This window comes from Crocuta crocuta, unplaced genomic scaffold (assembly GCF_008692635.1).
Source record: "Crocuta crocuta isolate KB4526 unplaced genomic scaffold, BGI_CrCroc_1.0 scaffold209, whole genome shotgun sequence".
Taxonomy (NCBI): domain Eukaryota; kingdom Metazoa; phylum Chordata; class Mammalia; order Carnivora; family Hyaenidae; genus Crocuta; species Crocuta crocuta.
The window spans coordinates 6,085,514-6,110,191 of NW_027551566.1; the positions used below are offsets into that span (position 1 = coordinate 6,085,514).

General features: G+C 38.2%; 1 protein-coding gene across 1 annotated transcript in view; it reads right to left on the bottom strand.

The window, feature by feature from the left end:
• Positions 1-24,678, bottom strand: part of LOC144220084 (ADP-ribose glycohydrolase MACROD2-like) — a gene marked incomplete at its 5' end in the record, with an annotated part of 169,628 nt that overhangs the window by 76,302 nt on the left and 68,648 nt on the right. The window contains one exon of the mRNA XM_077750223.1: positions 22,701-22,769. Coding sequence (XP_077606349.1) covers positions 22,701-22,769 — 69 coding nt within the window. The remainder of the gene's footprint in view (positions 1-22,700; positions 22,770-24,678) is intronic.

The window sequence follows — 24,678 nt, forward strand, 5'->3', positions numbered from 1 at the left end:
GTTCTGACAACACTTCTCTGTAAATGTTCAGGCTTCCCTCATTATCTGCCTACCTGAGTTGGACTGTCCTCATTCTGAGAGTTTTACTATTTATAAAATAAAGGTTAATGGTGGGGGAAGTAGTGTCGTGTGACATCAGTGCCACACTGGTCATTGTTAACTCCATGACTCGCAAAGAATCATCACAATGTCTAACAGAACAGCTGGGTATGAAGCCAGGCTGGACTATGATGGAAAAAGAAATGCTTAATTACCCTTTTCCATCAAGTTAATTTTTCCCCCTTGGCAATGTAAACAAAGGCAAATCTGCTCTTGTTTCCAGTTGTCTGTGACCTGCTATCCTTGACCTCCATCCTTCAGATTCCTTTCTGATCTTGCCTCCCTCTCTTGCTAAGCTTTGCATAGCAGGATTTCTTGACATCCTTTAAAAAAAAATCTGACCAGGCCACAGGCTTGAGAAGTAGCTACGGTCCTAGGTATAAATCGACTTGGAATTCTATTAAAATGTTCATCTATAAATCAGAGAGTGTTTTATTTATACTTCTTAATTCAATCTGATAATGAAAAGTCTTTGAGAGAACATTCCCTATAGAAGTGATGAAGGCTTTTGGGTCCTAACTGAGCAGAGTCACAGCCTGACAGCTGGCCCCTACTTCTCAGTTACTTTATTTCATGGAGAAGTTGAGGCAGTAGAGGCAGTCTATCTCCAGATTTATAAATGCTTCAACTTCTAGGCTCTGGTTGTTTTTAGCCCAATGCTTGGGTAGTGTGGCTGGGATGTCAGGACCCCACACTGCTAACAGCCAGACATTTCCCCTACATTCCTAATGGGCTGAGTCAAAACTCACCTCATTGGAGCACAGCTTGTCTTTTTTCCCAAGTGATGTAAAGAGACATGTTTGGAGACTAAGACTAAGATTTGGACCTTTCATGCGAGTTATTAATTTTCTGTGAACATCAAAGAACTGGATGATTTCACCTTAGCACCTGTTTGTTCTTCACATCTCAAAGGATCCACAAGCCCATCCAAATGAAAATAGATGTGCTCACTTTTTTCAGTTCTTTTTTCAATGTCCCCCTGTGCTATTGGATGCAATTCTATAATATGAAGAGCTGCAGAGTGGTTCACTCTGTGGATCTACCACAAGCTATTTTACTATTGCCTCTATTCTTGGGCAATCACGTTGCATCCAATTTTCTGCCATTCTAAATAATCCTACGATATTGTGATATTGGATGCCCCAAAGCTGGATTCAGTCCACTTTTCTTTCTCTTAACTCTTCCCACCCCATTCCTATCTCTGAGGTCTAGAGAGCTTAGATCTCTATACCCAAGCCTTATAATAGACCATGTCCCACCAACAGCCCATTGGGATACTCCTGAGATTGCAGTGGATGGTTTCAGGAGATGGGCCCCTTTCTGGGACTCTGAGTGAGGGCATTCTTTCCTTGGATGAACCAGAAGTACCTAGCAGCTAATGCCCAACTAGAGACTCCCCAAAGAATTCAAGAGGTAAGACCTGTTTCCTCACCTCTCTGGGAGACAATTTTGAATATACTCTATACTTCTTAGAGAAATGGAGCCCCGTTCCCCTTAGCAGTAACCTGCTCATTAATGTACCCTCTTTTGGCTGTCTTCCCCTCCCTGACCTACTTCCTTATGCCTCACACGTGCTTCCTGGGACCACCTCTCAAATAAACCCTTTGTCCCCATATCCTTGTCTCAGAATTTCGCTTTTGGAGAACTCAAACTAAGATAGACAAGATATTCACTGTCAGTCTCTTTGCAGAGATTCACTGAAAGAGAAGGGAGGAGCCACAGGCCATGGGTGGGGTGGAAGAAAGAAGCGTAATGAGCAACAGGAAGAGGGAAAGAAGGTAGGAAATCTTGGATGCTCCTTGAGTGGACAACTCTTTGAGGAGTTTCCTGAGTCTCTAGAGGAACTGCCTGAGCTGCTGTTGACTCCAGATGATCTAGTTCTTTGGGATGATGAAATGGTTTCTTCACTCACTGACTTTCCTACCAATGCAGGTCACCTCACTGTGTGTCACTTCTGCACAGCTCATGACAGTTTGACTTTACCTCCTTTGTCGTGTTTGCAAGTTCATTATATAATCTTAACGTTTACATGTACACTTTAAACATTTCTAAAGTGCCTTTTACAAATGGTACTTTTAGAAGTATGGTGTTCTTTTAGATCCATTTTTTAAAACACTTGCCGTTTTAGGTGTTTCAAATGTACAGCACTCTCATGAACCTTGTACACAGATTGAAAAATACTGAACCAAGAAACTTAGAGAAAGTTAAAGAGGAGAACAGCCTGGTCATGCAGAATAAAACAAGTTCAGTAAATTTCATTTCCAGATATGACCCTGGTGGGGGAAAAATCAGGTGACATCTGGTATTACAGGAAATGGGGTGTATAGAGGCATTTGTATGATGAAGGCAATGTTTTGCCTCATAAACTGAGAAAAATGTGTTAAAACAAAATACTGCAAAATGTGATTTTATGAGGACCTTGGGAAGTATACTAAGGATTAACTCAGAGTGGCTTTTTTTATTTCTAGGAAGAAATAATAATAAGATAATTTATTTTAATTCACTAGTATTTTACACTAGATTTAACTGTGAGTTCTAGAAATTATTATAATTGTTTTTTTTAATGTAATGACTGACTATATTAGTCTGCCTGGGCTGCCATAACAAAATACCATGACTGAGTGGCTTAAACAACAGAATTTTTTTTCATTGCTCTGGAAGCTAGAAGTCTAAGATCAAGGTACTGGCTCATTTAGTTTCAGGTGGCAATGCTTTTCCCAGTTTGTGGAAGGCTGCCTTCTTGCTGTGTGCTCACATGAATCAGTGTGTGCACATGGAAAGTCAGAGATGGAGATCTCTCTTTCTCTTCTTAATAAAGTCACCACTCCCAGAATGATGTATCCACCCTCAGGACCTACTGTCAAGCTAATAACCTCCCAAAGACCCCACCTCCAAATACCATTGCAGCGGGGACTCTGGCTCAACATATGACATTTGTGCTTGGGGAGCAAGCAAACATTCCCTCTGTAACACTGACATGTGCATTTCGGGACATGTATGTTTGGATGATTCATGTAATTTTTAAATGTTGGCTGTTCACGTCAGTATCCCTGTTACAGCAGAACAACATCTCAACTTGGATGTGGAGATGCACTTTTCTCTAAATGCATGGTTCCCTTTCCCCATCTCATTCTCTCGAATTAATTTTCATTGATCCTTAAACTGCATCAAGCAGTCACTCGGCGATAAAGCAGTGATGAGGGAATCTGGGGTGGTGTCCAGAGCAAGAACTGGCATTTCTACCAGCTAATCAGAGTGGACATATCTACTAGGGCAGGGTCCTGGAGCCTGCTGCCTTGTCTGGGATGACACGATGATAGTGAGAATTACTTGCAAAAGAGGGGAGTGTGGTCACTGTTTGCCAAACACCATGTAAATATTTAGGCATTTTACAGGCACTTGCAGCAGCACCAGAATGTACTGGTAGGTTTCAGTTCTGCTTACAGTACAGAACTATATTGATGAGTTTCCAGAAAAGATAGAATAGTTTCATAACCAATAATCTCTGATGATCTCATACTGGTGGAAAGAACGAGAATTAACTTTTCTGTTATAGACCGAAAGACTCTACAATGTAAGGACTGAATAGTTCTCAAACACACATTGTGGTCACATGTTACTTTGGGGCCTTACCTGATAAAGCACCACAGCCAATAGAATCAGTGCACACTTTAGGTTAGTAGTGTCTCTGTCTGGTATACAGCACCCTATCCAGGCCAGCATCACATCCCTTGCCCCTTCGCTATGCCCACACTATTCTAGTGTTCCCTAGGTCACTGGTAAGGAAAACACGTCTGGTCAGGGGAACTGAGTGAGTAGATGAAGATGATGGCCTGATGGCTGTCTGTGAGATGCAAGGGGACACCTTCTATTCTACTCAGTCACTCATTGTTCCTAGAGAAGCATGCCATTATTTTTGGGACTTGAAACTTCTGTTTCAGGTATTTTAAAAATGCAGATATCCTTGGAAGGACGCTGCTTGAGGCCAGTTTGCTGTAAGCACTTAATAATCAAATGCTAGCGATGGGTCTGTAGCCAGCCAGCATAAGAAAGGATGGCACTAAACAGAAACCAACAGTGGGGGTAGGACCTTAATGAAACAGAGGATATAGGAGAGCATCAAGGCAGTTTATGTTTATCCTCTAGCTCAGATCTATACTGAGAAACAGTTCTCTTTAAGGGAGAAATCTCTATTTGTTGTTTAAGAGGGGCAGCAGAGAGAAAGGTGGCTGCTGAATTACAGTGTATGTTATTTCCATTGCTTAGCACTTTCCTAAAAAGTTGTGCTCATGGGCATCTGGTGGGCTCAGTCAGTTAAGCATTCAACTTCAGCCCAGGTCATGGTCTCACAGTTTGTGAGTTTGAGCCCTGTGTCTCTCTGCTGTCAGTACAGAGCCCCCTGCTTAGGAGCCTCTGTCTTCCCTCTCTCTCTACCCCTGCCCACTGATGCTCTTGTGTGCACGCACTCCCTGTCTCTCTCAAAAATAAATAAACATTAAAAAAGAATTAAAAAATACTCTTGAAAAAATCGTGTTCATAGTTTTTGAGGAAAGAAACATCTGAAATTCTTAACTTTTTGTTGAAGATAAATATACATAAAGAACAATGCAAATTTCATGTAGTATACACCTTGATGGATTGCCACAAATTGAACACTCTTTTGTAATTAGCATGAGCTCAAAAACACTCCAGTGTCCTGGCAGCTCTGCTCATCCTCCATTTCAGCCACTACCCTCCCTCTGAAAATCACCACTCTGATTTCCCACAGCATTTATCAGCCGTCTCTGTTGTTCAAACTTTATATAAATGGAATGGTACACAATACATGCTCTTCTCTGTTTAGTGTCTTTCGCTTGACTTTCAGCTGGTGAAATTCATTCATATGGTGTTTGGGAAAGTGAATTTTAATTGCACTATGAAGGCAGGCCAAATCAATGGATCCTGTGGTGAATCTTATTGGAAGAGTAAAAATCGTTTGTTTTTTTTTTTCTCTTTGCAAACCTCAAACATTCACTGCTTCTACATACTTTGCCATTAACCTATTATTTCCTTCCTACAGTGGTTCTTAAGTATTAGCATGCACTGGGATCCCCAAAGGTATTTTTAACACACAGGCTGAGGGGCCCCTTCCCCAGAATGTCTGACGGTGTAGGTCTGGGGTGAGGCCTGAGAGATTGCATTTCTAACAATTTCCCAAGTGATGCCGATTCCACTGCTCCAGGGACCACTCTTCAAGAACCACTGCTAGAATATATTGAATTTGTTAAACAAAGCCCCATCTGGGGGCATTTCTCTTCCACATCTAAGTCAACTTGCATTTAGAATAGAATTTTTTTTTAAAATTAGTATCCTCATGTGAATTGCCCACAGATTTTTCCCTTGCAGGGAGAGCAGCATCTCATACGTGGTGGGGAATCACAGTTCTATGAGTGGCCATGAGAATGGGAGAGCCATTTCAGAGCACTTCTTTTTCAACATCGGATATATTGGATCTTACTGCTAAAAACCTGAAACTTCTTGCAGCTTTGTATGTAGCCAGAAAAAAATACAAATCCACCCAAGTGTCAAGAAAAGGCCAGGTCATATCACTGCTGCTTTTATCAAATCCTGCAGGCAAGAGCTTGTAAGAAATAAAGTATCAAGACTAAAAGGATAAAACATCACTACAACATGTTTCTTCTTAAGCTAATTCCAGGTATTGTCCAATACATTAGCCACCAGCCACATGTGGCCAGTGAGTCCCTACAATGTGGCAAGTCTGAATGACATGATATATAAGTGCAAAATATGCTCCTGAATCTTACAGACTCAGTACAAAAAAAAATGTAAAATATATTAATATTTTTATATTGTCTTCATGATGAAATTATTATATTTTAGATATATTTGTTAAATAAGATATATTATTAAAACAATTTTTACCTTTTCCTTTTTTCTTCCTTAATGTGGCTATTAGAAAATTTAAAATTACATATGTGGCTCTCCTTTGTGTCTCCTATTTACCTCTATGGGACAGTGCTATTCCAGAGAAGTTAGCATAAGTCTGAGTTATACAAATAATTAAAGACATATTTATTTGAAGGCCACAGTAACGAAGATGGGAAATTGCAGCTTGCCAAAGGATGGTCCATCAAAAACTAGAATATTTACGTGGGCTTACAGAAAAGCACCTGCAAATGCTAATAGGGGTAGCTGGGAAGAAAAGTCTAATTAGGTATAATCAGAGAGGATGTTCTGAGAAGGAACTAGTGGAAGAAAGACAATGGTAAATGTATGACAACCACCACCCTAAAAAACTATTTATACCCCAACAATATCTAACCGTTGAAAACTTTTGCTTTATATTGATTTGACTTAAACTTCTTAGCCTGGCATTCAGGGCTCTCCATAATGAGGGCTCTAACTTAGCAACAAATTAAAGAGTGGATGCATGGATCCACCCTGAAGCCAAGTGGATATGCCTATGGTACCTAAAATAGGTGGTCTGAGGTCCTACTTCTACCCTTTCATGGATGTTCTTCTCAACGAGAATTACTTCTTTCCACCTCACTGTTTTTGTGCATCTTTCAGATCCCAGTTCAAATGTCATATTCTCTACCTGTAGGTCACAGATAATCCCAGAATAGAGAGGCTTCTCGACTCCCAGCTCCTTCAATATGTTTCAGTGTAATCCTTCCTTGGTGCCTGTCTTGCTTTGTCTGTTTTGTTAGCTGTCTTACATGCTAGCTATGTGGCCTCAGACCACTTACCTTACTGAGCTATGCTTTACTTCCCTTGTCTGTAAAGTGGGATGGTAACTGAATTTATATCACAGATAAAAGTAGAATGAGTAGAAATGTGTAAAGTTCTTCAGATAGAATCTGGTGTATGACAAGGGTTAGATAAGTATTAGCTGCTCCTAGTATTGTTGATGTTCATACTGGCACATGCACATCTCCCTTTCCTATTTAGATTGTAAATTACTTAAAAGGCAAGAACTGTGTTTTCTTCTTTATATCATAGAGACTTAAAAAGTTAAAAACCCAAGAAACATCTGTTGATGGCCATAAAAACACTCATACATTTTAATTGGTGCTTCTATAGGCCAGATTGTGTACTAATCAGGGATAAAATGAGGAACAACATAGACATTGTTCTTCCCTCCATGAAACTTAAGTTACAGTGGAGGGAGATGGACAAAGGGTGAGTGAGCAAAAGATAAAGAGGTTTACATAGTTACAGATAGTACTATGTGTTATGATGTAATAAACAGGGGGCTGGGATACAGGTTTAGTGGAGGAGGGTTCCACCTAAAATTATGATGAAGGAAGGCCATGAGGAGCATGAAGCACAAGTAAGGGGAGAGAAGGTTTGGTGATATAAGAATGGAGGAACGTGTAGAGTTTATAATGGTGCATCTTACAGGTTACAATTAGGTGTTCATATTATACTTTGAGGGAAACATGAAGGTATTACAGGAATTCAGAAAGAGTGGACTGTAATCTCTTTATTTTGTTTTGTCTAGTAATGGCAGTTGGCTTTAGGAGCTGTCACCTTTTACTTGACTTATGAAATGAGATCATATTCAAGAACAATATACTAAGATGGCCATGAGTTTTTGACCTATATAAATTTAGCTGCATCATTTAGGGTTCAAGTATATACACTTGACCTTAGACTCATTTAAACCAGCTGTCTGTGTAACACGACTATGCGAAATCCAAGGCCAAATATAATAAGATATCTGCCAGTAGGAAAACCAATAAGCAAATTCATGAATCAGAGTTCCATTTGAGCCTCTATCATGATACCTGCTCATGTATTAACTTATGTAAAAACCCTGCTGTTCATGACAGATAGCGCTATTGAGGGAACCACTTTAAATATGATTCTGGAATATGGAAGGATATAAAGAATGAAAATATTATAAAAATTATAGAGGGAGCCTGCTGTAAAACAGCATGCAAAAACCCAAACATATTATCATTTAGACCTAGGCATTACTGACTTTAAAATATAGCAGGCAACCTCAAATATACTCTTGGCCTTGAAAACAGAAATGAGGAAAAAACCCCACGTATTTACCACTCACATTTTCCCTGTGGGATTAGCTGATATCCCATAAAGCCTTAATAGCGTGTGTGTGTGTGTGTGTGTATGTGGTGTGTGTGTTTATTAATACAGAGTGGACTTATGGCATAAAGAGGAAAAAAAAAACCCAGGGAAATGAGACACTTTTATTTATTTACTTATTTTTTCAAAAAGTCTCAAGGTCAAGTGTATTCTTTTGTCTTCAATACTTGTGTCACCCTGGGCTAGTTACTTATCCTGAATCTTGGTTGCCTCATTTGTATAATCAGGGAAATAAAATAGTAACAATGATAAAGATTATAATAATAATAATACCACTCATCTCTGGGGGATACTGGGTAGCTGTTCAACAGATCTGTTGCCCTCATCTTAGTCACATAAGGAGGAGAAAGTTTTAGGACTGAGGAAGATCTCTCTTGCAGCCAGGCGGGGCCATGTGACTGAGTTCGGGCCAATAGAAAGTGGGCAGAAGTGGTACATGCCACTTTTAGGCCTGGTCATAAAGAAAACAAACAAACAACACCCCCCCCACCCCCGCTGTGTAATCGTTTCTCTCTTCTACTTATTTGCCGACTGGATTCAAAGACTCAGGACAACCTCAGGGGCCACAGGCTGGAACTCACAAGACTCCATCAGCTTGAGTCCTTGAATGACAGGATGGAACTTATCCTCCCACTGTGGACTTTATGCACATGAGAAAATAAATTTCTCTTTTGTCAGTTTGACGTTGGTGTTACAGCAGCCGATCTTACCTAACTCATAGTCCATCTAAAAGAGTGACTGAAAGAATTAAGTGAGGTTATATTTGGGCACTATATTTTTCTGATTGCCATTGTTATTCAAATCTATCTGATTAGGACCTACGTACAAAGTTCTAGGACACACAATTTCTTTAAAAATCTGAAAGGATTTTCAAAATAAAGGAAAACATTAGCCAAGATGATGTGGGATGACAAAAGATATTTTAAGGGTGAAGGAGAGGAATATAATTATTATTTTTTACATCTCCTCTCCATTATTTTTGCTCTTGAAAAATTAGCAGAGAGCTCGTGGAAACAATAGTCAATCTAGTTTCCCGTAGGGTGATTGCTTAAGCTCAGGAAGAAGATTTTTTTTCTTTTATTATTTTCCTCCCACAAATCATATTATGTGGTCTGATAAGCAGATAAGATCTTTGCAGTTAGAATTGTATTTAAAAACCCAGGGCATATGGTCACCTTATGGACCACAAACAAATTCCTGGTTTCTTTACATTTGACGAAAAAGGGAGATTGTGGAGTAGGAAGTATGGTTCAAAGAGGAGACCCGTTAAGTAGGAGGAGGGGGAAGGCATTAAAGACGGAAGAATTGGTGTTACACCGAATAAAGTGCGAGCAGAGTCTGATGTGCTCTCTTAGCTCAACCTTGGGAGAAGTGCTGGGGAAGGATTTGGGAGGGGCTCTGACCATGGAAAAAGAAGGCCATCAGGAAGAGGAAGGCATATGTGTGCAAAGGTTTGCTTGAGCACCTCCTGCTCAAGCAGGTTGGTGTTTACTTTCCTGGTTGTTTATCTTCCTGCAGTTGAAAAGATGGATTGAGAGAAACCCAGTGCCTGGTGCTGACAGGGGTCTTATGTCCTTAGTTGTCTACTCTGAGGAAGAGGTCAACAGAAATGTGTGTCTCATTACAGTTAGGATAGAGAGATTGAGGGAATATTTAGAACTGATTCTGCTTCATTATGTGGTTGGCATTGAAAACATTTATGGATGGGCTAAGTAACTGAAGCAAGTTAATGGCTTTTGAAACATGCCTTTTGAAAGACTTAGTTAAGTCTGCCAGTACAACAGATACATCATAAATCATACATCAAACCAGGAGAAATGTTGTCTTGTACAAATTTATTTGAGTCTCAAAACACATCGTGTGTGCACACGTGTTGTTTTTTTTTTTTGTGTATGCATATGTGTAATGTGACTGTCACCATCCCTTCTGCCTGTCTTTCCACTTTAATTTGTCACATCTGGTGCAAAATATCAGGGCAAATTTCTAAACGAAATAGGAAGACAAACTTTTCATTAAATGCTAGCGATGCTTGTTAGGAAACCTTGTCTTTGTACTTGATTAAAACACCTTCCAGTCTTCACCACTAGCTAGCCAATTATTCCTTTCTTTTTGTTAAGAAATGCAGCAGTTCTGAGACATTCTCTGTCTTTCTCTCTGACTCTCTGTCTCTTGCAATAAATATACCCCCCGGGAGTAGTGGTGGAAAGAATAGATGGCAACAAATATCATTAGGAATGAGGCAGGACAACATATTTCTGCTCATGAAAATATCTATTGTCAAAAACGATGATAGGCTACATCCTTTTCTGTAACTTGGGAGAATGTTTCCTCAATAACACTGTACCAGCACAAATGTAAGAAACTCAAACCTCATTTTTTAAAAAGTAATTTTATCATTGCTTATTTCGTATTATAATAGTGAGTATGATTTATTGGAATCACAACTTTGTGTTCCTTAGCTCGTTTGGGTAGGATGTGAAATTGTTTCTCAAACTGGGTTTTGTTAGATTTAAAATAGTCTACATATTAAAAAAAGTAAGAAGCAATAATTTGTCTAATAAGACTTGGTCAATTTCCATGGGAAACATCATATACTGCCACCTCACTTCAGCTTCTTGGCTTATGTAAGCAGGTTGAAGGCTCTGAGACATCTGTAGAAATTGCTCAGCTTGGTCTCATCTTGTAGTTTTGATAATTTTTTGACTGTGGAACTCTTTTTGTAAAAAAAAAAACCCCACTTATTAACATCTTGATGAATGCTATAAAACTGTAAACGTGGCACTATCTGAGCAAGAGCCCCACGATGTTGCTTAGGAATGTGAACTGAATTCTTTTATATAATGTTTCTCCTGTGTCTTTGCTCACTTAGAATACGGTCATGTGCCACTCTACATGAATCATTGTCAGGACCTCTGTTTCTCAGCGAAGTCATATATTCGGTACTGGCCAAAGTACGTAGCTTCAAAACTAACTGGGGAAATCCTTTAAAACCCCCTTAAGTATTCAGTATTTAGTATTCAGTTTTTAATTCAAATGTTAATGTATATTTCCCTTTCTAAAAAAAATCACTCCAAAACTTTTTTTTCCCCTTAACCGTGCCATTTATCCTTTTGAAGCTTCCAAGGGAAAAGGGTAAAGACATAAAATGAACCCAGAAGTATTCCATGTTTACTGCTAAGCTCTATATTTTTATTGTATCTATTGTATTTTACTAGGGTGTAATTAGGCACAAAATTCTCATGAAATCATATACCACCTCATGACCACTGGAAAACATTGCTTTTCTCCATATAATACTAAAGGTAAAAATTAGGTTCTGTCACTGAAAAATATGTTGTCACTCAGTACAAGAAGGGAGCTGTGCTTTGTTTCTTCTCTTTTTTAGTTTGTTACTTTCTCTGAGGTACTTTGAGGTATACTTTAAAGTGACCTCAGTATGTTTTGAATCTTCAATAAATATAAACTTATCCCATTTATCTAAACTAAAACAAGCCTAAAAACAAAACAATTCACCCATTTTTCCCACTCACATCCCCCGTCTCTGGCAACCATTCTGTTCTTTGAATCTGTGAGTTCAGTATAGCTTGGAAATATTGTGAGTTCAGCTCCAGACCACTGCAATCAAGTGAATACTGCAATAAAGTGAGTCAAATGAGGTTTTTGGTTTCCCAGTGCATATAAAGGTTATGTTTACACTACACTGTAGTTTATTAAGTGTGCAATAGCATTATGTCTAAAAAAAAGTATGTACTTTAATTTAAAAATACTTTATTGCTAAAAAAAAAAAAAAAAAGCTAATCATCACCCGAGCTTTCAATGAGTCATAATCATGTTGTTGTTGTTGGAGGGTCCTGCCTCATTGCCTCGACCCGGGTCAAGGCTGCTGACTGGTCAGGGTGGTGGTGGTTGAAGGCTAGGGTGGCTGTGGCAATTTTTAAACTAAGACGACAGTGAAATTTGCCACATGGGTTAGCTCTTCCTTCCACAAACTATTTCTCTGCCACATATCGCATTTACACACAGTAGAACTTTCAAAATTGGAGTCAATCCTCTCACCTCTACCTTTTCTAACTAAGTTTATGTGATATTCTAAATCCTTATTGTCATTTCAACAATTTTCACATCATCTTCACCAGGAGTAGATTCCAACTCAAGAAAAAATGGGGGCGCCTGGGTGGCTTAGTCGGTTAAGCGTCCGACTTTCGATTAGGTCATGATCTCGCGGTTCGTGGGTTAGAGCCCTATGTCGGGCTCTGTGCTGACTGCCACCTCAGAGCCTGGAGCCTATTTCAGAGTCTGTATCTCCCTCTCTCTCTGACTCTCCCCTGCTCACGCTGTCTCTCTCTCTCCTAGAAATAAATAAAATTATTTTATAAAAATGTCTCTTTGCTCATCTACAGTAAGTGACTCCTCATCTATTAAAGTTTTCTCATGAGATTGGAGCAATTCAGTCACATCTTCAGGCCTTACTTCTGATTCTAGTTCTCTCACTGTTTCTACCACATCTGCACTTACTTCCTCCACTGGGGAGTCCTGAACCAAGTCATCCATCATGGCTGGGATCAACTTCTTCCAACTTTGATATGTTGATTTCATAATATAATATTATTATACCTCATTTTACAGAGGAGGAACTGAGGCACAGCCTAAGAAAGTTGTCACATTGCAGTGGTGATGTGTATGAATCCAAAATAAATTGAGGCTCATAAAGGCTATATTACTTGCACCACAGAACTCAAAATTAGTCCTATGAATCTGAAAATAGATCGCAGGGATGCTCATACTAATATAGACCTATTAGGACTTAAACTTAAGTCCAACATTGTGTATTGGACAAAGGGGTTGCAATCCCACTCAGATAATCTCTATATCCTAATCTGATGATTTTGTTTCCAAGACTCACTCACCTGATCTTTAGAAATGTGTCCCAAAAGATCATATAACTAATCTTCCTATTACAAATCTATAATTACAGCCACACTTGATTTTTAAGGAAACAATATATATATGAAAATGTAATTATAAAGCAATTGCTACTTGACTTCCAATGGCCACTTAGAACATTTTAAGCTGTGGCATATAAATAGACTTTGAATACCAAGAATAAGTTATATAAATGGTTTTATCTACATTTTTACCCATTTAATCCAATTTAAAACACATCAAAACATTTGAAAAGCTTATTGAAAAATCTTCATCATAAATTAAGCATAAACAACCAGCTTCAACCACAGCAAGTAACCCATATACATTAACCATTTAGAAGAAGCCTATTTTGTTCTCTTATAGGGGTAGGAATGTCAAAATGAGAGTGAACAAATAAGGAAGCCTCTGCCTTGAATTTACCTATATGATTTTGCAGCATGGCATTTTGGGGAAAACTCATTTCTGAAATGAGATAATTCTGAAAGGGAATTCCCTCTATGAAGACCATTAATAATAGTAATAAATACTTTGGGGAAGTGGTCATGATATTAGGAGAATTATAAGTGGCTCATTTTCTACAAGTTGTGTATCCAATATTGAGGACCTACTAGGCACAAGTCATTGTGTTGGGCTTGGTACAGAATGGGCAAATGAAGACTTGGTACTGTTTTAAGATACTTCCATTCTAGTGAGTTAGACGATAAGTCATGTATATAATTAATATTGATACTTGGAACAGGGTAGTTTTTGGAGCTTTACAGCCAAATTTACAAGAAACTGTAGAGGAGACAGTTCACTATTGTGTAGAATGATATACAATGAAGAAAGAAGAAATCAAGAAGGGTAAAATTGTGCATGTCATCCCCCTGGGCATTACCTAATATGATTCTTGTCATGAAATTATTTGCTTAGATAATTGTTGATGGAAAGAAGGAAAGGTGGGAGAGGAGGATGGGGAGAAGGGGATGATGGAGTGAGGATCATGTAAGGATGAGATATTGGAAATGAATTCCTTGAACCTTGAATAAAACAGATATGTGAGAACAATGGCAGAATGCTGTAGACCAGTGGTTTTGGGGAAATATCACATATGTGAGTTGGGCTACAGAGCAGGGTATATACAGGGTTTTATAGAGGCATAAAACCAGACTATACAGAAAGATCATGAATATTATACAAAAGGATTTGGACTTTATATTTGGTAGAGTATACATGGGAAATTTCTATGCACACATGTCTTTGGAAGACCAGGTTAAGGTCAGAGTTGCAATGTGGACCAAGTAGGTTGGCTCCACACTCCTCCCTCTGCTGCTTCAGTTTCATTGCCCTACTCACCTAGTTTAGGTCTCAGCTTTCCATGCTGCCCTCTGACTATTCTGGACTTACCTGCATTCTACCCTCCACAGGAAAGGGCTATCTCTTGCTCCAAATACATGATGTGGGAGACAGCATGCTGAGATGAAAAAATCATGGGCTTTGGGTTTAGTCAGACTTAGTTTCCAAATTCTGGTTAACTAGACCAGTTACTTAAATTTTCTGAGCCCCAGTTACCCACAAAATTGAGATAATAATACTGACCTTTAAAAAGTAATGAGATATTTCTTTACACCCACTGAACTGGCAAATATTAGAAAGAACAAAAATCACAATTTCTGTTGGAAATACCAATTGTTACAGCCTTTTGTGAAAGCAGTTTGGCAGTATCCATTAATAAAACATACTCTTCAAAACAGAACTCACGCTCTTGGAATCTTTCCCATACAAAAAAAAGCACTGCTTATAAGGATATATGGGCAAGGACATCTATGTAGCACCGTTTGTATGGTAATAACGTGGGAGGAAAGTGCTTGCTCATCATAGGAGAATGGCTGAATAAATTATAGTACTTCCACGCTATGGGATATCACATGAGTTTAAAATGGATGAATTAGATCTACACAAAATGACTTGGAGGAATTTCCATAAAATTTAGCTGCCTGTAACAAAACAAGATTCAGACAAGTGTGTAGAATGTGATATGGTATTTGTAAAAGAAACATGTATATTTAACAATGGATAAAAATTGTAAGTTTCCTACTGTGTATCTGGCACTCTTTGCCATGTGTAAATGGATCGACTCGTTTTAATGTTCAATACCCTGTGAGGGAGATACATTACCATTCTCAATTTCCCTTTGAGGGAACCGAGGTGCAGAGAATAAATTACTTGTCCCAAATCACACAGGTCATGGGAGGGCTAGAATCTGGACCTCAGAAGCTGGGATCAGAGACTAGACTCTAAATCAGTATATTTTACTCACTGAATAATTGGAAGGTGGGAAGTAAGCAAAAAACAAAATCACATGAAAATCACACATTATATGATCAATTAATGTAATGTTTTGTGAGGCTGCATATATTTAGAAAGTGATATGTGAAAGGATGGATGGTCCTCGAAATGTGAAGGGTAGTTGTCTCAGGATGCTGGGATGGCCATGTTTTAAAAATTCTATTACTCACACTGTTTTTCTTTTTTTTTTTTTGAAGTTTTTACAATGAATATATATTATTTAAAGAATCAAAAAAAGAATAAACTCTATTCATTATAGAAAAGACAAAGATTTGTATGCATTTCCATATATTATTTTTTAATAGAAATGATCATGAACATTTACATAGTGAAAGGATATTCCTGGCCAGTACACAATTTAAAATGGAAAACAAAGAGATGACTCAAGTGGGTAAATAACTTACGAACATTCATTTATGAGAATGTACAGTTGGGTGTTGGTAAACTTTCGGAAGACATGGAAATAATTTCACAATCTATGGTATAGATAAAAGTCAATTTCAAAATGGTATGTGTTGCAGAATATCCTAAAAGTGTCTGTCTGTCTGTCTGTTTGTCTGTATCTATCTATCTATCTATCTATCTATCTATCTATCTATCTATCTATCATCTGTAGCAGTTTAGACACACACTGGAAGTTTATACACCAGCTTATTATATATGTTTATTTCTGGGATTGAGATTATGGATAATATTTTTCATTTCTTCTTTTGCTTCTTTTTTTATGTAATGGACACACATTACTATTAAAATAAGAAAATTAATGTAAGAAATAAAAATGTTTTAACCTTTTCCCTAGTTATTTCCCTAGTAAATAACCAAAAAAAAAAAAAATCAGGAATTTATCCTGAGGAACTGATCACAGAGATTTAGTTAAAATGTATGCACTGCATTTCCTTATTATTTATAATAGAGAGAAAACTGTAAATAACAAAATAATCTAACATTAGAACAGTGGCTATGTAAATTGTCAGACAACCATATGATAAAATATTATGCCTCCAATAAAAATCATGCCTTTGAGTAATATTTAAAACATGGGGAAATATTCATGGTGCACTGTTAACTAAAAAAAAAGCAGAACAAGCACATTTTTTAAAACAATTTAATCCTTAAAGGGAAAATGATCATAGGTTTTTCCCTTTTATATATTTTCCTTCATTTTAAAATATCTTACAATAAATATGTATTATTCTTATAAACAGAGAAATAAATAATTTTATGTTAAAATAAAATGAAATACTATCTTTTGAGGAGATTATATGAATGTAAATATCATGTAGATATCAGCTGGGAGCCAACACTAATAAAGCAGTTCACCTCCCCTAACCCCTACATACAGATACTTTTCTCTCTTGCTTATGAATCTTAGGTAACCCTTGCAAAATGAAGAATACATTGTACATAAATGTAAAACATTGACTACTAGAGACACTCCATACATATTAGTTCTTTCTCCTTCACTGAGCTGCCAGAGGGCAGTGGCTTTGATCCTACACTTCAGACTCTTAAAATCCAAGAGTGATAACTCAGCCATTACAGTGTATCTAGACACTCTTCCAATGCAGATCCAGGACAGAGGACAGCTTTGTCCCACTTGGTGAATAGTGCTGAGGGCCCTTAGGGGTGAACAGACATCAAGAACAGGAAAAAAACTGAAACAAATTAGACTGCAGAAGCTTGAGAAGAATGTCACGGGTGATAAGATGTTTTGTTTCTCTGTAATGATTTAGATAAGGAAGAGAAACATGGTGAGGGCCGTCTGGAGCCAACACTACTTGGCTGGGCTTACAGGGACCCATTGTTGGGTGTACGTATGCTCATCTCTTGCACATGCCCAGGTCTTCCTTGTATATAACTTCATCCTTTCTCTTTTGTTCTCCTTCGCAGGGCTGACTCCTGCTGTAGCTTTCCTCTTATTCTACAGAAACTGTGACCTCTAGAAGGTCAGAAGCTAGATTAAGGGTTAAGAAATCCTTTGCCAGGTGATACTGTGCTTCATAAACACCAAAACAGCAATGATGTGACCTACACAGAGCTCCAAAGGAATACAAGTTCGGGTGTGCATGCACCTGAGTATTAATTGATTTTCCTTTAATATTAATGAGCATATGATTTGATCTAGTTGACCTTCAAATTCAAATTAGGTACTGATTAAATAATAAGACAGGAGAATTGGGATGTGTTGAAACAGCACTTTTTTTCCTCCAGTGAAGTGCCTTGGCATTGGCAGTAAGGATGAGCTATTACTAGTGTTGAGACAACTAGAACAGATAATTCTCCTTGAATTAAGGAGGTTGACTAGATCTTAAATAATAGAGATAATAATAATAATAAAAACTTTGCAGTAGTTTCAACCAGAGCAGTTGATATTCCTGGAATGAGGTTTACTCCTATGTCTATGCTCCCCATCATCCAAATGCCTCTTTATTTGTTAGCTTAACAGTCATACTTTTAGGTTTGTTTTGAAGGCTTTAAAGTACAAACCACTGTTAAACAAATAGAGTATTTTTACTAATAGAGGAAGGAATATACCTCAATAGATAAGTGCATGCCCTATTTTATAAATACTTTCAGAACTCCTACGAACCTACAGATATTTTCTTGGGCCAGTTCATTTCAATTCTGTCCTGGCTGCCACATCCTTGGCAGGCACCCACCCTGTGGATGAATTATTCATCGACATTCCTCCTCCTCACATCTCATCCTTCCAACTCAACTCCTGCACACCCAAGGTCTCTAATGAGTCATTGGGAACAGGTGCCTTTGGTCTGTAGTACACAATCTAGCTCTTGATCCACCAGCCAATCGGTCGTACCTCCTTCTGTGAGCAGCTTGCATTGTCAGCCGTTATGGGGGGTAAATGGGCAATAAGCATCCATTCTCAGTACCTGGTGAGGAAAAGGTCTAGAACATTTGAACAAAATCGTTGGTGTGGTAGGAACCCCTCCTTAAGGAGAGAGAAAAAAAATGAAGAAGAGAGGAGAGAAGACTTCAAGGTCACCTAGATATGCGCCCAGGTGCCTACATCCCCCATGTTCTTGTAAACAGAGACAGCTTATCAGACTGCATGTTTATGTGTGTTACCACATATGGGAGACAAAGAAATAGAAAATGTATTAAAAAACTATGCCATGTGATGTGGGCCGCTCAGTTCTTTGGGTACAAACCCTACTGAGTGGTGCTGGCATGAATAAAGTTGCTTTCTGGAAAGAAAAGCCTCGGTGTCATGACTCTCTGCGAGAATCCTGCAACACTAGTACAGAAGACACCCCAGAAGATACTTTCTGTTGAAATTCTGCAACTCTCGCATAGCAGCACTTTCAACAATAGCCAAACCATGGAAAGAGCCTAAATATCCATCAACTGATGAATGGATCAAGAAGATGTGGTTTATCCATACAATGGAATATTACATGGCAATGAGAAAGAATGAAATCTGGCCATGTGTAGCAATGTGGATGGAACTTGAGGTTGTTATGCTAAATGAAATAAGTCAGGCAGAGAAGGACAGATACCGTATGTTTTCGCTCATATGTGGAACAGGAGAAACTTAACAGAGGACCATGGGGGAGGAGAAGGGGAAAAATAGTTGGGGAGAGGGAGGAAGGAAAACCGTGAGAGACTCTTGAATACTGAGAACAAACTGAGGGCTAATGGGGGTGGGGGCGAGGGGTAGGGGAGTGATGGGCATGGAGGAGGGCACTTGTGGGGATGAGCACTGGGTGTTCTATGGAAACCAACATGACAATAAATGATAAAAGAAAAAAAAAGAAATTCTGCAACTCTCATATACCTGTTTTAATGTTTTAAAAATCAAATTTCTTAAATGAACAGACATTAGCCAGGGCATTTGTTTGTTTGTTTGCTTTTAGTCCTTGCATTTTAGAAGACACTAGTTTCCTGGGGAAACCAAAGTTATAAATGTAAACCCAACCAGTCAATAAGCAAAGTTGTAAATAACTGGTGAGTCTCAAAATCTTTAGGGATTATACTGGAGGGTAGGGAGCAGGAGAGAGAGAGAGAGAGAAAGAGAGAGAGAGAGAGAGAGAGAGAGAGAGAACCAGCCCATAATATCAGTGATTACAAATCCCAAGAAGATGCTGGGTCAAGATCAAAATCTGGAAGCCAAATGAAGTGAGCAAGGGCTCCTTCAGGACATTTGGTCAGCAAAAATGTTCTGCCACCTAAACTGGAGAGTGAAATAAGCCTTTTTAAATAAATGATCTTGTAACTGCAGGGCTCATAAATAGCCCAGGTGTCACCAAGAAGGAGATCTATTTCTGCATGAAAGCTAATAATGGTGAATGTTTGAAATGAATCCTCAACACATATGACTGCCTTTTAATCTCAACTTGACCTCAGTCTTAGAGAATTTCAATGGCAGGTTCATTTCTTTTTCATTCTAAGCAATGTATATATCAGTCAAGATGGCAGTTCCATATGCATTAGACACTTGTACCAACTTACAATCAATCAAAAAACAGTGGTCCTGTGTATATGCTATTTCAGAAGGAAAAGGGGAAAAATCATATGTGTTCTACTCTTAACTGAAACTGGATTACATGCCAATGTGGATTTCAAAACACTTACCCTTCCCCAAGAGCAAAAGATTAATCGATATTAACAATTTATTTCAATAAAATCCTTAGAACTTCACATTTAATCTTACTAGGAACTGCATTTGTAATATGTGACAGAACTTGTTGGAATCACCACCTTTAAAAGTTTAATGTAAAAAAAATTCCTAAAAGCATTCTGAGAAATTGATCCTGGCGTGTGCAATTAATGGTGTGAGATCCTAAAAGCATCAAGAAACATCACAAACTGCTTCTACAAAGGTGTAATGTCTCTAAACCAAACAGCTCAACAGGAAAAATCTCAGCTTGAAGTACTTAAATTAGATTACGTCTTGTTTCCTAAACTCCGCCATTCGACTTCATGACATTAAACATTTTTTATCACAAGCTAAATGTCTCAAATGACCAAAATTATTTGCCTAAGAGGAGCTCCAGTTTCTGTCTTTCCATTCTGATTTAGTCAGGTTTATTTTTCGCTCTAAGTTGCCCTGGGGTTTCTTATCAGAACCTAAGTGTATATATACGTTATTACATTTTTAGATATACCAAATGGCTTCAAAACCAAGGACGTAAGAACACGCATCTGAGTAGTATGAAGGAGGTGCCAAGGGATTCATTTAAAAAGTGGCAATGATCAAAAAAAGGACCACCGAAAATAACAGTGTGGTCTCTGCTTGTCGGGCAGCCCAGGTCATTCTTCGAGAATGAAGAACTTATTTTCTCAGCTGCAGGCAACCCTTGTTCATCTCAAGCTTCCAGAATTACATCATTAGAAGACCTCTGCCTCCCTCAAGGGCACACCTGCTCCCCAAGGCAGCCAGGGTCAGGTGACTTATCAAAGGAAGCTTTTACTGACCCAACTCTTTCACCCCAGATGAGACATCTCAGAAGGGCCATGCTATCTTCAGAATAGCTGTGGCTTTTGTTGATAATACCTCTCAGCTCAACTTCCCTCTCTATCCAGTTCTGTTTCCTTCCTTTGTCTTTCACAGGTGTTGATTCCAAGAGCTCTCCCTAATAAATGTCTGTCCCCTAATCTCCATCTTGAAGTCTGTCTTCTGGGGAGCCCAACCTACACATATGCCAGGTGAAAAGTTTGAGCAATTGACATGCATTGGTATTCTGTGAGGTAGATACTATTATTGTCTGCCTTCTGCAGAGGAGAAGACCAAAGCACAAAGAGGTTAATTACTTGTCGTTACTTGTTAATTCCTTGAGTTACTTGTCAAAGGTTACATCAATTTTGAGTGGCAGAGACAGGATTTAAGCTTCAACCATCTAACCCTAGAGTTCACAATGTTAGCAACTATTCTCATTACACTGGACAGCTCATTTAGAAAAAGCCATTTACCAGACAACATGAAATGAAATGAATGATACAAACAGCTGAGTATTAAGATTGTAAATCAACTTTGATTTTCTAAATTCTGATTCCTGTTGGGATGAGCCCTGGGTGTTATATGTAAACCGACTTGACAATAAACTATAATAATTTTTTTTAAAAAATAAATACTGATTCAAGGAATAGCAAGTATCAATGTCAAGTATATATCTATCTTCATATGACTCCAAACTGAAAAAAAAAACCACATTCAGCATATTTATCTAGAACTACTTTTTAAAAACATTTTTAAGTGTTTATTTATTTTTGAGAGAGACAGACAGACAGAGTGCAAGCAGAGGAGGAGCAGAGGGAGGGAGACACAGAATCTGAAGCAGGCTTCAGGATCAGAGCTGTTAGCACAGAGCCCGATGTGGGGCTCAAACTCATGAACCATGAGATTATGACCTGAGCTGCAGTCAGATGTTTAACCCACTAAGCCACCCAGATGCCCCATACTTACCTAGAACTTCTAAGTAAATCACATAGTGTACCAGATGTGCATTCCATTTCTATAACTACAACAATCTAGTCTACTATTCGCAGAAGGTTTTTAGTAGCTACCCAGGACAGATACAAAGTAATATTACCTTTTTGTGTGGGGACAGTTAATCAGAGCAAAGGAAAAGAAAAGACTATTGTATTTTCCTTCAAATATTTGTTTTAACTCTATCCTCTACACATGAATGTCCCTGCTATTTCTGCCTCAAATTTTTTCCTAAAGCCTACATAAAATTTTCTTTTACTTTTTTCTTCTTTTGGGGATACCTAGATCTGTGACATTTTCTCATTGTAACTATTCATATAATGAGGAATGATGCTCTTCTCACCAAATAGATGGCAAATAAATAGAAAGATTTATTTCTATAGATTCCTTTCAACATTTTGTTCTTCCTTATCATGTCTGGATAATGGAGCTCTCTGGTAGATGGTTTCCAAATGCCACTCTTATTCCTGAGGAGTAGCTTATAAACAGCAGAACTGCCTAATTCTGGTATTTCAAATAAACATCTTCTTTAAACATAATTTCTTTAACCATTTTCTTATTTAATAAACGGTTACTTTTCAGAGGAGCAAATGTAAATGGATGTATACATTCTGAAAAAGACATACATGGAATAAAACAGAGTGGTGCCATATTTGATTATGTTGGAAATAGAGGTGTTTAAAGAGAATTGGATAGATTTGCTCACTGCTTCATTTCCCCATATAAACAAAATCCAAATGGTTTTCTACAAGTTTGTGACTTGTGAGTGTAGTAAGTGGCCTCATACCTTCATCTTTACAGACTTCAGTGGCCTCTTCTGAAGCAGGGCTGGACGCCGTTGTGACATTGACACCGTCTACACAGCAAGAAAGAGAAACATCGCCTCAGAATCCATGTTTAACTCCATCTGTCAAGATGGTGTTTCCCTGCCTGTGGCACCTCCCTCCTCACTGCATCAAGCAAGAGCCTGTTTCATGCTCTAATACACGGAATGGTCTTTGAAGGGGTTAGCGTCTATGACCCTGTTTTACAGCTAATGGAACAGGAATCTTCAGATAAAACAGAGCCCATGACTACAAACTACTTTTCAGTAAAGTATACTATCTGTTGGTACTATTATACTTCAGCATTTTGCTTTTTCCCCACTTCTGGAAGAATGGTATATATTAAAATATTTTTTAAATGTTTATTTTTGAGAGACAGATTGACAGAACATGAGCAGGAGAGGGGCAGAGAGAGAGAGATACCCAGAATCCAAAGCAGGCTTCAGGATCTGAGCTGTCAGCACAGAGCCCAACATGGGACTTGAACGCATGAGCCAGGAGATCCTGACCTGAGCTGAAGTCAGATGCTTAACCTACTGAGTCACTCAGGTGCCCCACATTTTTCTTTCTTTCTTTCTTTTCTTTCTTCTTCTTCTTTTTTTTTTTTTTTGTAGTAAAGATTGTGAAAGTATATCCTCACAAGTTTCCACAAGGTGCTTTTATGTGAGTGTTTTTAAAGTTTGGTTTTTCTTAGCACAGCATTTCTGCTCCATTACACCAGGCAGTCAAACGCCAGGGAGCATTTCTGATGGCTGTCAGCACACAGGCCCAGGAGAAGGGGACCATTTGTAGGAAAGCACCAAAAGCCATTTGGAGATTTCATGTCACCCAAGCACAGGTGGGAACTAAGGAACTTGGACGGTCCTGTTCCTGTCAGAGCAGCAACTAAAATCATCAGAGTTGATCTTTCTTCTCAGTACCATAAACACCAAAGCGACTCCACACACAACTGGCTTCCAGGATAATAGATAATTAACTTAATAACATTAAAATAGTAAATTTCATATATGAAGGATTGTCAAAATTGTTTGGAATGGATAATATCTGACAATTGAAAAAAGGAATTGAAAAGGAACATACATTGTTCATGTAGTAACAGTTTTGGAACTAAAGATAACACACATGCATGCCAATTAATGCTTAAAGACAAATCACATATTTTCTAGCATATCTTATGTCCTTAACATATATGACTGTTACTTTCAGGTCATGTCTCTATTGGAAGAGAGAATAAAATTTTTAGTAGGGGAATAATTGGAGGTGATAAATCACTTTCTTGTGTTAGGTGACAATCTCTGATGTAAAAAACAGCAACAACAACAACAACAACAACAACAAACAAGACTATTAACCTTCCCTTGGTGTTACATCTTCCCATTTCACAGCAAAACTCCCTAAAAGAGCTATCTATGTTATTGTTTTACACTTCCTCACTTCACAGTCTCCATAAACCACTCCATTGGCTTCAATACCCCTCCAAGAATTCTATTATCAAAAGTGTCAGTGACTTCCTTTTGCTAAAACCAATGGTCATTTCCTACTTTCTTTCTTTCTTTCTTTCTTTCTTTCTTTCTTTCTTTCTTTCTTTCTTTTCCTTCCTTCCTTCCTTTCTTTCTTTCTTTCTTTCTTTCTTTCTTTCTTTCTTTCTTTCTTTCTTTCTTTCTTTCTTTTCTTTCTTTCTCTCTCTCTCTCTCTTTCTTTCTTTCTTTCTCTTTCTCTCTTTCTTTCTTTCTCCCTTCTTTCCTTTCTTCCTTCCTTCCTTCCTTCCTTCCTTCCTTCCTTCCTTTTCATCTTACTTGATTTCTCATTAGTATTTCACAAAGTCTTAACTGTTTTCTTTCTGAAACACTGTCTTCTTCTCAAGCCCAGAGATTAATTTTATGAATATTGTTCTAAATTCTTGCTTAGTTATGTTGCTTGTATCTGTTTTGAGCAGTTCTT